Here is a 14,662-nt window from a genome sequence, read left to right as displayed (position 1 = left end):
GGCAAAATACTAGAAAAAAATATAATTTTCCAGGACATATTTTCTGCAGAGCAGCAGGAGCTCATCAGAATTTCTCCTCCAAGTTCAAGGTGGGACTGTTGGACTGTGTGGGGTAACCCTGTCCTGACCTCCCATCATCTATTTGTTTACACTATCTCCCACTAGCTTATAATTCTTTACAAACCCAATCTCACAATAGCAAAAAAAAAAAAAAAAATGAAAACAAAGCTGTACAGGGATCTATTTGTCTGCAAGTGGATATGTTGGAATGAAGCGGAGAAGAGAGCTTGTAGCCCGCCGGCTATACCCCTAACCTCACTGATCCAGGCTTTTTCCAATGGTAGTTTTTCCTAATTCACAATAATTGAGTAACTCGGAAATGCAATTTAAGCTTAATTTCCTTTCTATATATCCTCCATCATGAGAAAAATGCAACAAGAACATGTTAAAAATACCAAAAATACTATATTTGGGAGTGGGTCTTTAAAGAACCAAGCCAAAAGAAATCTCCTGCATGTGGTTGGTTAGAAATCAGAAGCTTAACTGTAAAATAGCCCAACTTCACAACAAACACATGTAGTCACTGCTAAGTTATAAAACTTTTTTTTGGCTCTGTAGGTAAATTTAAAATCTTCTTTACCTTTTGGCTTCTTCCCTCAGAGCTGTCCACAGCAAGTCATCTAACCATTATCCTCAGTATTCCCCTCACTCACACCAACCGCCCTCATGTCCTCCTTCACTGCATCCATGAACCTTCTCTTTGGTCCCTCTTTTGGCCTCCTTCCCGGAAGCTCTAACCTCAGTTTGCTAACATATTCACTGTTCTTCCTCTTGCCATCACAATCTGGCTTCCTTGGCTTGACTTCCAAAGCATCTGACATGATTTCTTCAATTATTTTTTTAACCTTATGATATTAGCTTACAACTAAGACCAAAATAAATGGTTGCCTTGTGATTGACTGGCATCTTCCTGGAACTTTCTTTGTTTTACTCACTTAGAAAGGACCAGCACAAGATGATGTCATAAAAATGCACTTAAACTAACCCAATACAAATGAATGAATGACACCACAGCTCCTGTTCCTATACTGGAATTGAAGTATTCAAAGAACACTCAATCAAACTAATTTCAGACATTTATATTGATCATGTTTTGGAAAAATATGTCAATTATGCAAGGCAGATTAAAACACATTTATTGTTTTCTATGTAAATGCTTCATCATTTTTTATAAGCAGCTCATCTCGTCCCCCAGGGGATGAATCCAATGTGGAGAGCAAATTTCACACACTCAGGTGTGTGACAACTAATGGGGTTTTGACTGATGAGACTAAAAGATGAACAAATGCATGTAACATTTAATTGTAATAAATCTTAATAAAAAAAGATGTATCCTACTGAGTCACACCTGTGTGGTTTGAATTAAAAAGATTACAATTAGTAATCAGTTTACTTCTACATGTCTAGCATTATCAAATGTAGGTTAAAGCTTAAAAGTCTGATAGAATGAGAGACTGCTTTTATATTTGTAGTCATGTTTACATATAACCTTTCTGCTACAAGCTACACTCTTGGACTTAAGTGCTATAATCAGCATTAAACTTTAACCACAATAGGTCACGGGTCACTCAAACCTTTAAATCTCATTGAATAATCCTTCAAGGCTTTGAGTCATGTGATGCAGTCTTTACATCCAGACATACTCATCATGCGCTGAAGGCTGTGTGCTTTGTTATGAAATGGAAAACCAATTCTCAAGTTGAAACAGTTACATTTGCAAAGATTTGCTTAAACTTTATGTTTGTGTCTCAACCTTCTCTATCAGCTTTGTTTTTACAATTCTTTGCTATTTATTCAAGGCTTCTACCTTTAGACTTCTACTTTTTTTTTTATCTAGGAAGCTTTTGTCCTCAAACTTGTTTTGCATTTTTTATGATCAAATTCTTAATTTATCTTTATAATAGGCATCCCATCTGATTGGTATTTTTTAACTGCTAGTGCTTGAAGGATTTCATTCAATATGAGTGCATTATGTACAACGACGGAAACAAACTGTTCCAAAATCATTCCGTCATACTCATAATATTCAAATTCTGGATTTAAATAGCAAGTTTAACTGCAGCAGCATGTGACTTGATAACATTGTGGTACTTTTTCAGGCTTTTATTATTTTAAAGCCCTCTGTAGAATGCAGAATTCACAAACTCACGGTTAGCGCAAGCGTGTGTCCACTTTTGCACAGAGACATGGCCATTATGCACCAACTACAATCAGATCTGAGCATGTTCCAAGTCTCCCTGGGCCTGACAGGAAACTGCTCTTTGTCAGAGAAAAAAAAATATTTCTAAAGCTAATTTATGGGGAAAACATTCAAGATGGAGGGGCAGAAATAATGAGAAGAAGAAAAACAAACAAATGGAAACTATAGAAGAGAAATGGCACAATGGACTCTTTTCTATTGCACACATGTATCGTCATATCGCCCAGTGCTAGCTTGAAGAGATACAGTAATTCAAAGAACTTTATCTCAAGTTAAAAGTTGAACAACTGGAGTTTTAGCTGTTAAGATAGAGCAGCAGTTTTGCATTTTGAATAATTTTAAGATGGCTTACCATTTTAGCTCTTCAGTGTTTTGTCTGTTCTTTTCAATAAGCTCATATTCTGAAAAAATATCACCACATTTTTAATAGAAAATGTAAAACATGCTAAACTGTTTCTTTTGTGACATTACATGTACCAGAAGAGACATGATTGTTCAAAATTTCTTTCATCAGCAGACTGAAAAAATAAATTTTTCTATCTTGAAAGATGAAGTGAAAATCTAACAATATTCATGGTTTCCTCCAAAAAATTCTGCATTTGCTAAAAATTAACCAACGTGTGATGACTTATAGGGTGACATTTCCCTTCACCAAATAAGAGATAAATTAACCATAAGATTTTCTTGGAATGAAGGCATTGCATCATGATTCCATCTACCATTGTCGGTGTATCATTCAGACGATGCATATAAAGTTTAAACAATAAATAAATTTGGATTTGAACATAATCTATTCAAGTAGCACTGGTGACCTTGTTGAACCACTTGTGTTGAGAGACTGAAAATGTCAGATGCAATATATTTATCTAATTGAGTGACTGTAGCAAATGTACAGTACACTAAAGAAGCCGATCGTTCTTTCTCTGAAGTGTTTGTCCCTGTGTGTCCCTCATGGATGCTAACATCTATCACTGTAACAGTGTGACATCTGAAGTATCTTGATAATACTGATGAAGGAGGGCATATGGGCTGCTAATTACATTTCTAGGAGCCCCGCCAAGGATGTCACGCCACATCACATCTTAGAAAGAACATGCCAAAGTTATGCCAACTAAGTCAAAAGGGATTTTGAAAACTTTTTTGTGTTATGACTCAGCATTGGTTACATCGCTTGTTCAGATTAGTTTTTGTTAAAAAGAGCAGCTTAAAAAAAGTATCATTTTGCCTACTAGATTTTTTTTACTAGATAGTCAAAAGCTTTCAAATGTGGCTTTTTGAGCTACTTTCTGATAACATAAATGTAGACATAGGATTTGTGCAAAGACATGCATTTTAAAATTTGTGATAAATCGTTTGATATATTGTATTTTAGCTTGTAGTTGTACTCCTTTCAATCAGTGCTTCCTCATTCTCTATCCTGACAATCTTAAGAAGCTGGTAATGTTATTGAGACTTTATGCAATTTCAAAGAAAATAGTTGATTGAAGAGGGTCATTGTGCTATCAAGCATGAAATCCGAATTGGTAAGCTGATTATTTTTTTTAAATTAAACTAAAAGCGAAAATTTAAGACCTCCACAACACTCTCTTTGTGTACAATTGAATGCTAAACAGAAGGAGTTTTCCGGATTATCCTCTGTGGTGGTCTCATGACTTCACAGAGCAGCATCATGCACGGAAATTGCCTTTTTAGCTTGTAGATAACATTAAGAAAATTAAATCAAGCTTTTCTCTTCATGCTGTTGTGGATAAACTGTCAGTATATCTTTTTTGCAGGTAATTTCTAAATTTCTTGTTATTTATTTTGGCACATCTTTGTCAAAGCAGTCCTTTCTACTCTTTCTCTCTGGGGTGGGGCTCCTAAAAGAAACCTTCTCAATTATTAATGCTCTCTCAAAGTATTGGTTCTCTTTAGCCATGTACACATTACCATGCCACTCAACTCACATTTCACTTTAAAACACCACCAGTACACACACACAGATACACACTTGGCAGTTTTGGACAAAGGTGGCGGACGGATCAATCCCTGAAATGTCTTCCTTCTATTTCTTGTGCGCTGCACTCTTTCTGGTGACACTGAGTTTAAATAAGAGTTGGTTATCTCACCTTCAAGATAGTTTGTATGGACCTGATTTTTATGGTAAAATTTTCAGACTGCTTTTCTTAAATTACAAATGTTGTTAAAAGATTGTTTTGAGTGCCTGCTGAGCTCAATGCATTCTTCACAGAGTGCATTGCCACACCTCACTTCTGTGTTCATTGTTTCCTTTGTGCAGTTCTGTCATTTGATCCAGCTTGGTCGGAACCCAACATGATAAAACCCTTCATCCTGTTTTATTCAATTAACATCTTTTAGCATCATTGCTTCTCTGCCCAGCCCTGCTCTCACTCAATACATTTGTCTGGGATCGGTGCTGCTTTCGTTCCTGTCTCTATCTATTAGCCTGCTATAATGGCACTCTACTAATCTCTTCAGGGACAGAGCAATGTCCCACATCTGCAGTGTCCAGATGACTGGCCTAGTTATTACCCAGCTGTGTCAGTGAACTCGGTCAATAAATTAGGTGGCCAGTTGGTTTGGATTTAGTATTCTGGCAAGTAACTTGAGTTGAAAGTTTGAGCATAAATGTATTATTCTTTAATGGGTATCAGGTCTGACTGCTTCTTTTTTTTTTTTCTTTTTTTTTTTTAGGTTTCAAAACTTTTTTCTTGTTAGAGAGACACCTGAATGTCAATCAGGCTCCTCAGAGAGCCGAGCTGTGTTTTAAAAAGATATTTTCTTGGTTCTGCAGAACAATCCATCAAGACGGATAAAATGATTGCAAAGAGATAAAGAAACGATGAAAGGTATGCACAAAGAGGATACAATTGCTGGAAGAGTACTTTCACTCCTATATTTCTCCCTTCAAAACTCTTCTAACATTTTTATCCCTTTTAGTTTGATACAATCTCAAAATTGACACAATTCTATTTTCTTTAATCCTCTTAATGCAGGTTTTATACACATTGCCGTGATATTGGGTTTCATAGGCTGTTGTGAAAAAGTAACAAATCTTATTTGTATTTGGAAATGTAGCCTGCCAAGTCACAGTAAATAAAAAAGTTGCCATGTACTGACCTAAAGAAATCTTATTTTTAAACTACTAAATCCTTTATATGTCTGAAAATACTGGCTTTAGAACAAAGAAATATGTATAATTTAAGTAAAATTTTGTTGGTTTTTTGATTAGTTCTTTTTAAGTAAATAAGGCCAATCAGGAAATATATTTTTGACTATTTTTCTGGGATTCTAAATAATTTAATTTGTTTTGAAAGATTAAATAAAATATTGAAGGGAAATATTTAACCACTACTACCATTTGTTTTTAGTTTTCTAAGAAATACTCAACCGAACATCTTTATTTGGCAATTAAAACCCTTTCCTGTAAATATTTAATCAAAAACACATTGTATCTTGTAAAATTGTTGCAGCAGATTGAATTTCATATTGAAGTTTGCAGAAGCATGCTATTGAGGCTACGTAATGATTGGGAGCGGTGAGCACTGGGAGTTGAGGATTGACTGGTAGAGGAACAGGGATTTACTGTCTGTAGTAAAGCACCTCCATTCATGCGTAGCTCCAATGACTCAGTAGATCACGGCCCTCAGGCTGTCGCATCCCATCTGCATCCATCCTGTTACACTTGAAGAATGGATCCCCCCAGTTTGTGTGCACTTGTTGTTGCACATTATCCAGAAGGGAAATGAAGGTCTATATTTTTATGGATCTGAGGTTACAGCTTTGCCGCTTCTCCGTTTGGTACTTGTTTGTTGTTTCTTCAGTCTGAAAGTTTGACCTGGTAATTCAATGTCAGACAAAGATAAAAAAAATAATCTTATCTAAATTAATCAGATGGAATTTGTTGGCGCAGGTTGATGGTGGATCTCTGAGAAAGTTAAAAACAGATTAAAGAACCTCAGTTTTCAGTAAATATCTAAACAATTGTCCAGGTTAATTTCTCTCTGTGTCTTTAAAATGACTTATTCTCATATCTTAGTTATGATTTATCTTTGGTTGTCTTGCCGGTTCATCAAAAACATTTGTGTTTTTCTCATTTTCACCTCTAGTGTTTTTGTTTTTTAATTTCATGGTCATGTTGTATTTTGGTCACATCATTTTCTGTTTGAATTTTTATTTATTTATTTATTTTAATATACTTTTAACAAGGATGACTTTTCTACATCATTTCACCGCCTTCTGGGAAATGCTTATTTCCAATCAGGATGAATAAAAGTAACTCTCAAGTCAAAACTAGCCAAAAGTAAAATATTATTGGGCTTGATAATAGTTTATTTCAGGTTGGATTTTATTTTTTTTCCCCATCATTCCTGTTTACTTAATTACAGTACAATTCTTTTGTAATGTACAAATACATTACAAATACACAAATGGATATCGACTGGAGGCTTAAAAGGGTTTTTCTTGGACTGAGTCTCATCCGACAACAAAAGTGGAGTTTGGTTTTCATGTTAGTTGAAGCTAAAAAGATCAAGAACCTTTTTGCCCAGCACTTAACTCAACAGGGGAGGGGGAGTCTCACCAATATGAGTTGAACAGATGGCTTGGAGTTGTACCTCCCTGCTTCTTAACATATGTCACTCTGTCTACAACTTGAGCACTATGACTTTCATCTTTGCCGTTTTTCTTGACAATAGAATCACATCCAAGATATTGTAGTAGCAAAAATTTAATTTAGTAAATACTATTGAATTAAAATGTAGTGCTTTGGTTGTTGTTTATGTTAGTTGTTGTTTATATTCACTCAGTATTAAGTAATTTTACGTAATGTTATTACCAAACAAAATCTATTGGACCTGTAAATCTAATTTGCCAATAGTCTTTAATTATTTTAGCCAGTCATCTTCTAGAACAGTTTCTTCACAGCGGCAGCTGTTCGTTAGAAATTTGCCCTTTGAGTTGTGGGTGTGACTGTTGGCGCCTGGTAAGCCCGCCCCTGCTTCCCGACATCCTTACGTCAACTTGCGCTCCTGCTAAATTACAACCTCTCACAACCCCAACTTTTCATTACCGGTGTATCAAAAATGGTGAGCAATATCGGAGCCATCCAGCCCAACGGTTTTGAGTCGGATGCCAGCTCAAAACAAGAAAATGAAGATGTTCATGGATCTATTTGTCTGCAAGTGGATGCATCAGAGCAGGGAGCTTGTGGCGCACTGATTGAATGATCTATGTCACACCCATGAGTCTTTTCGAACTGCTTTTTTTAATCTTCTCCTAATTCACAATTTGAATAAAGAAATACTCAGAAATTAAATTTTAAGCTTAGTTTTCTTTATATATGTTCTCCATTATAAGAAAAAAAAAATGCTAAAAACACCAAAAACTTGATTTTTATTTGTGTGGAACTTAAAATTAGACATTCTGGTAATAATCATTTTCTTTTGAAAAATATATACTTTATTTTTTGTAGATTCAAACAGTTTTTTGTACAATTTTCCCAGATTATTTTTTTAAATTGTCAGATTTCTTTTTAGCTAACGTCTTCCTTATTGTTTGTTTTAATTTCCATGACGCTGAAACATTTTCTTCTGAGGGTTGCAGATAATACTTTTCCAGTTCACCACAGTAAAAAAACAAACAAAAAACAACAACAAAAAAAAATCTTTCTATAATTTAAAAGATAACAAAGATAACCAAAACCTGATTAATGACAAAAGTTCTTATGATTCAATAAAATAAACACATTTTGTTGAGGTGAGAGTCTCTGTCACACTGGAAACTCCAACAGTTCTAAAATCCTCGTTTTTCAGTGTACACATAGATGCACAGTCACGACCCCCTCTCCGGGGCAAAGAGGCTTTGGTTGCCCTGCGTGCACATGCTGACCTGATTTTGAAAGTGTGTATGTTCGTTCTAATTTGTGTCTGTGTTTATGAAAGAGATTAAAATGACGGCATAGACAAACTATCTCTCCACTGTCTGACACAGTGTCAATGGTGAGTCTCTTTCATTGAAGAAACATGCATCCTTGCATGGAAATGTAGGGCAGTGGAAGCTGTTTTTCAGAAAAGGATAACCATTAATGCCACACAACCCCCTTTCCCCATCATCTTAAAAGCTGATCAAGTAATGTTTGTGTTCCTGTATTAGTTTAACAGGAGGTTCCAGTACCTCTCATAAAACGAATAGGCTGTTTTTCAGTATACTTTTATAATCATGTCTTTTTCCTCTATCAGTTCAAAAGTCTTGCTTATTGATTTCAAAATTAATTTTGATTGTTAAATCTCACTGCACCCGCTATTTGTAATACTTTACAAACTAGTGTGACATGCAGGTGTACGTCTAACACTTGGACACCTGTCATGTTTCAAGGTAATGTTGAAAAGTATATACCTAGTGAGACTAATCAACCCTGCACTACCCCCAATTTGCTTAAGGGCACTGCAGATTTGCTCTGCTCACTGCATCTTGGCCACATTCCCAACTCTGCTTTCCCCTTTTTTTTCCTGCAAGTATTGTTTCTGTATTGCTCGTGTTTTTGTCAGCGAAGTATGTTATGTCATTTGTCAATCCAAGCCAAACCTCATTTTGGCAAGTGACTTGACATGTGAGTTGTAGCTTTGGGTAGAGTCATTCATAAAGCTTTTCGGAATTGACATTCTAGAAATGTTTGATTTGTTATTGTGCTGTAGTGGATTTAAGGGTTTAAGAATAGTTTAAATTAATATTATGACATTTTTATAATACCAAACTCAATGAACAAACGGCAAAGTAGCCGTGAACTTCAATCATCTAATGTACATGACTCATTTAACCTGTTAAGTTTACATAAATCCTTTTTATTTCTGAAAGAAAATGGCTACATGGCAGCGCAGCTTAGATTTGCCAAATTTTATTTTAATAAACTGCTCATATTGATAAGGGTGAATGACTGCATTGATGAGGCCTTTCTTGTGACCAACAACACACCAGAAACTCTGATTTCTGAGGCAATTGCCCATGATACCTTTAAGGAAGAGAATTTGATGGGCAGCAAGTGGCCAAGGCTCAGATTTTTAATTCATGTTGTTGCAGTAATGCTTTTTTCTATTTTTTTATAAAAAAAAGATGTGCCATTCATCTTGTTTTTTTAAAGCAAGTAAATATATAATTTTCATCTCAAGTGAATATTTTATTTATAAGACCTAATAAGAACTGGAGGTGTTGAATATATTCTTTTTTGTCAGTCTGATATAAAAGGTATTTGAATGATAACAATGAAAAAAATGTTTTTAACCGTAACTTAAAAATACTAATATTGACACAAAATTAGGAAAAAAAGTTTAAAAAGTAACTCATAAAAGTATGAAATAGTAAAATAACTATACAAGATCCCAGAAATCCTTTAGAATGATTTCAAACAGTAATAAATAATGGAAATTCACAGACCTGACTCTTTAATCCTGAATAAACTTTAATAATGCATCATAATTACTTTTAGTAAATGGGATAAAAAGCAAAAATATTTTCAAACTTTCTTGGAAATTGTGAATACTGGTATTTTACTAATATGGATGTATTATTGCATCTGAAGCAATAAACCTCTTCATCCATGTGTCATAAAAAAGACATAATTTCTTTGTTTCTTATTTTCCCAGTTGTGCAGATTTCCAACCACCTCCATGACCTTCCTGACAACTAATGGAGGAAAAAGCACCTGCTGGGCCTACCATGGTATCCAGATTGCCAAAGTTTGGTGGGCGACCCTCTCCTGGAAGCAGTAACTCCCACTGCAACGGTTTCACACAGCCATCCACAATTTTCCAGGATGGCAAGACTGCTTCTCTTGGGGTTCGTTCCAATGGTGTGATCCGCCCATCTCCATTATTGCTGAATTTGAAAGGAGATGAGGGGATAAGTCCTGCCTCTCCGACTACGCCTAACAATTCCAAAGATGGATCTGAGAGCAAGACTCTGTCACAGTTTCCAGTGTTTACAAAGGAGGTGAAAAATTGCTCTCCAGCAACTCCTAAGATGCGCAAGTCAGGGTCATTGATGGTGGCGGTCTCTAGCCCAAAACCTGTACCCAAGCAGACTTTAAAGATCAGTCCTAAAAGTAGGGCGGAGGCCATCCAGAGTTCACTTGGTGGAATTTCAAAAGTGGGCTCTAATGGCTCCAGCATTCCTGCTCGTACAGGATCGGAATCGCGACTTGCACGGCCAATGTTAGGCTCCTGTTCTCCCAGAAGTATATCCCAAGACAGTTTACCGCTTTCCATCGATGACCTGAAGAAGCAAACTTTGGACAGTATTGTGCGTTCAAACAGCTTCACTCACTTCAAACAGATACCCTCACCCACAGGGGAGCCTATGATGCGATCTTTTTCCTTTAATCGGGCTGTAGAGCTTGCAAAGCCATTGGCCAATACTCAACTGCGTCCCCCTAGGAGCAGTTTACTCAAACTCCCACAGTTGAGCAATGGAAGAGTGATTTTAGGCATAAATGGAAACCATGGAAGTCCAGGTATTCTTAACGGAGGAACCGGGGGACTGCAGTATGGCAGAAATCCTCAACTAACCAACTCTCTACCCAATCCTACAATCCCCCATGGACAAAGTACTCCTCATGCATTTAAGAAGCCTCTGCTCCCTTGTTCTATGTTGACCAAGCCATTGGCCAGCACAGGGTCTGTGGGTTGTAGAATGGGTCAGACGAAACAGCAAACGTCTCTTTTACCAGACAAGGTTAAGGATGTCATTGGAACTTCTGCTTTCTCTGAAAGTGAGGGGCTTTTAAAAATAGCAGTGAGCAATGATGTAACAGGAACAAATGGATGCTCCTCTAACAGCGAGAGTGATGGAAGCCCTGGAAATGATGAAGAAAGTGCTTTCAGCAAACAGAGCTTTTGCCAGGCAGCAGCCGAAACACTGGAAGACATGTCTTTATCTTCTGCCTCGTCACTGGACAGATGTGACACCAGTGAAGAGCTGGTAGATGACTTGGACTGTGTTGGAGATGATGGGGAAATGTCCAACAACAGGAAATGTGGCAGCACCCCTCAAACCCCATTCAACGAGGCTGTTGAGCTGGATTTGACCAATCTGCCTGGTAAAGCAATAGTCATTCATACTTGTTACTTTTGTGACTTTTCTCTTGACAGTTTTTCTGAATTTCAGAAACAGAAGAAGAAAGCCCTATGCAAGATTCTCAGGGACCGCTGGTGATTTCCTCAGAGCAGGGTGAAGCTCAACAGGCTTCGTCTGTTGAGATATCGCCCTCAAACAGCTCTGGTGGAACTTACATGTGGGACGAAGAGGGCCTGCCGCCCCTTGGGATTCATGAAACTCAATCATTGGACTACGATGACTCGGAGCTCAACAGCATAGTGAGTCCCATACTATTGGTTTGAATACTTAGAACAGGAGTGTCCAAAGTCAGGCCTCGAGGGCTGGCCTCCTGCTGCTTTTCCAGAAACCCTGCCTTATCTGCTGCTGATTACCTGGATCAGGTGTGTTTGGCCAATGAGGAGCTTCAATGGCAGGTTGGTTGGAAAACATGTAGGACACCGGCCCTCGAGTATCTCTGACTTAGAACATAGCAATGCACAGAAATAATAAGAATTGAAATCAATGAAAATGACATATTTAGTTTCTTTTTGACTTTGAAGTTTTTAAAGTATATTTACTAAACTTGCCGTGGGCATACTTAGTTGTAGCTTTTTTCAAAGAGTTTCAAAGTTTATCTTGTCATGCTTGTTTAATCTGATTCATTGCGATTACATTTTTCAAGTAGAACAAAAAAGCATTTTAATTATGATTTAAAAAAAAACATTTTTTTATTAGTGTCCTTTGATGCTATACACATTTACTGTGTTTATGTTGATGAATCCAGTTTGATCAAGTGAGTTTTAGCAATTTAAAGATTAAATTATTAAACGTATGAGAAGCTATAAACTAAGACTGACAATAATTTTCAGCTGTAACCTTTCACAGTTTCATTGATGCCAATGCCTTCTTTTATGGGGAGAGCGTCAACCTCCAACCGTGTAATAACTTCACCCGGCCTTACTGCATCTCTGTGCCAGGCCGTCTGATCTCAGGACGGCGCAGAGATTAAACACGAGCAGGATTTGAAATTAATTTACAAAGCTTTGTTTGGTAACTACTTTGGTTAGAAATTTGTTGACGCAAGCATCAAAACACTGGCTTTGATTTGTGTACCCAACAACAGTGGACTTGTTTGTGTAAATTTTAAATCAGCAAACAAACGGTTTGCGTGCTGTGTTCCCAGGCTCAGTGCTGCTGCTGGTACAAGTACGTGGATTTTAGCAGTTTGTTTAGTGCCATTTTATGGTGGCCCTGAATGGTCACAACAAAACACTTTAAGGTCAAAAAACAACATTTAAAGTTCACAACACATTATTTTAGGGTCATAGCACAACCCTTAGGGTCACAACACAACACTTTAAGTTCACAACACAACCTTATAGGGTCACAACAGTTAAAGTTCACAACACCTTAAGGTCACAACACTTAAAGTTCACAACACTTTAGGGTCACCACACAACACTCAAAGTTCACAACACTTTAGGGTCACAACACTTAAAGTTCACAACACTTTAGGGTTGCAACATAACACTTGAAGTTCATAACACAACACTCCATCTCTGAGGTGTCTTTTGTAGGTTTATATCTTATTATAAGAAATACTAATTTGAAATTTGCTGGGCTGGTTTTAGGCGTGCCCAATAAATCAAAAATGTCAATTTCATGATATCAGCTTGTGCAATACTCATATTGCAAAAGATGGCGTGAACCACAATAAATGGTTGCTTTAAATGTCTAACCACATGCTTAAACAGAAAAGCCATTATGATGTTAAAAAATCCACACTACCTACATTTTTCCTATTTATTGTCCATATTGGTTTTGACCTGTCCTCCCAGAAAGACAGATAAATATTCTTTCATGTGTTTTACTGAAATACAAATCTTTACTGTACCTATCTCCTTTAAAGATAACGTGCAGTAAAATTGTGGCCCGCAAAGTCATTGACTGCAAAGATCATATTGTTTTTTGTAATGACAAAAAAAGGCATACAAAGCCCCTAAAAGACCTTATAGGAAAGGACTAAGCCCAAACAGACATGACCAGTGTGTGGTAGAACACAAAACACATGCACACAGCCCTAACAACAAAAACTTCCATAATCTTTCTGCAAGTTTGAGCGGAATATTGACCCCCGCCACAAACTTGAAAACTCACCAAAATTTCCACACACCTACTTCTAGGCAAAAATGATTTTGCGGCGAAGTCAATGACCCCCCACCTCTCAAGATGACATCATGGCAATCAAAACCCTATAAAAATGAATGGGTCAAAAATCGCTTATGGAGCCAAAAAAAAAAAAAAACATTGAAAAATACACAGACGAAATCAACACAGGTGTTGGGGATTTCCAAGGGAACTTATGAAATTATTATGGGATGGCCATTCGACTTACAGCTTGGCAGCCATTTTGTGGAAAAGTGTGAGATTTGCTGATTTTCTCGTTTATGCTGACTTTTTTTTTTTAAATAAAACAGTGAAATGGAAATGATATATTTGTTGTTTTGCTATTTGCTGATGCATTGCAAGTCATATTGCAATACTGATCACTTATATCACATATCACAAGTTTTCCTCATATTGTACAGCCCTAGCTGGTATTTGTTCTTGTGTCCTGTAGACATGATCTTTAACTGCTACATGAGCTTTAACTGAATTTTTTCCTAGTTTATTCAGATGTGAATCACACTTTTGAAGCTAGTTGAATCTTTTTAATCTTGCATACTTCTTTCTAATTAAATAATTCCAGCACTGATCTGCTTTTGATCAGTGTTGTTCTTACTATGACTGTATTTTGATTTCATATTATGTAATATTGTAATTACATTTGTGAAGACAAAGCAAAAGTAAAAATAGGATTATAGAAAATGGCTTGTAATCATCATCCAGCCTTAAAATTGCCAGGTTTTGTTTACTCAGACAATGAGTGTCCTGTGGATTTGTCTGCAAGCTGTTCTTGGATCAGTTGCAACTATCATTGAAACCCTCGGGTGTTGCCTTGAACCTCAACACATAAAGAGGCTCTGATTTAGTGGGAGCTGGAGGGAAAAAAGTAGACTGGGGATTAAAGGGAAGGGATGACAAAAAGAGAGATGTACTGACTGATTGCTAAAGTGCAACGATTAGCTCAATGGGGAATTTGCCTGCGAGATATTTGACTGAGTTGCATGATTGGAGGAAATGAACTCATTTTCTGTAATTAGATGCACTGGGCTCCCTCTATTGCCACTCTTTTTCTTGCCACTTCTCCATCAATTTGCGTTTCTATTTTTTCTGGTGTCTTGGGTAAAACGTTTTTTGCATAAAAAGGTG

At 36.7% G+C, this 14,662-nt stretch overlaps 2 protein-coding genes across 10 annotated transcripts in view; one reads left to right on the top strand and one right to left on the bottom strand.

Moving 5' to 3' along the window:
- Positions 1-14,662, bottom strand: part of LOC112161921 (SPARC) — a 95,710-nt gene that overhangs the window by 22,433 nt on the left and 58,615 nt on the right. The gene's annotated exons all lie outside the window — the stretch shown is intronic.
- Positions 1-14,662, top strand: part of ccser2a (coiled-coil serine-rich protein 2a) — a 55,842-nt gene that overhangs the window by 3,809 nt on the left and 37,371 nt on the right. For 5 of the 6 annotated variants that reach the window (XM_024297460.2, XM_024297459.2, XM_024297456.2 and 2 more), the window contains exons 2-3: positions 9,901-11,351; positions 11,420-11,628. In XM_024297460.2, coding sequence (XP_024153228.1) covers positions 9,944-11,351; positions 11,420-11,628 — 1,617 coding nt within the window. In that variant the 5' untranslated portion in view covers positions 9,901-9,943. Of the gene's footprint in view, positions 1-5,054; positions 5,110-9,900; positions 11,352-11,419; positions 11,629-14,662 lie in introns of all 6 variants that reach the window. The other variant, XM_024297457.2, reaches the window with a different exon arrangement.

The sequence above is a fragment of the Oryzias melastigma genome, linkage group LG15 (genome assembly GCF_002922805.2).
Source record: "Oryzias melastigma strain HK-1 linkage group LG15, ASM292280v2, whole genome shotgun sequence".
Taxonomy (NCBI): Eukaryota; Metazoa; Chordata; class Actinopteri; order Beloniformes; family Adrianichthyidae; genus Oryzias; species Oryzias melastigma.
Note: the sequence above shows the minus strand (reverse complement) of the source record. Positions and strands in the feature narration are given on the sequence as shown.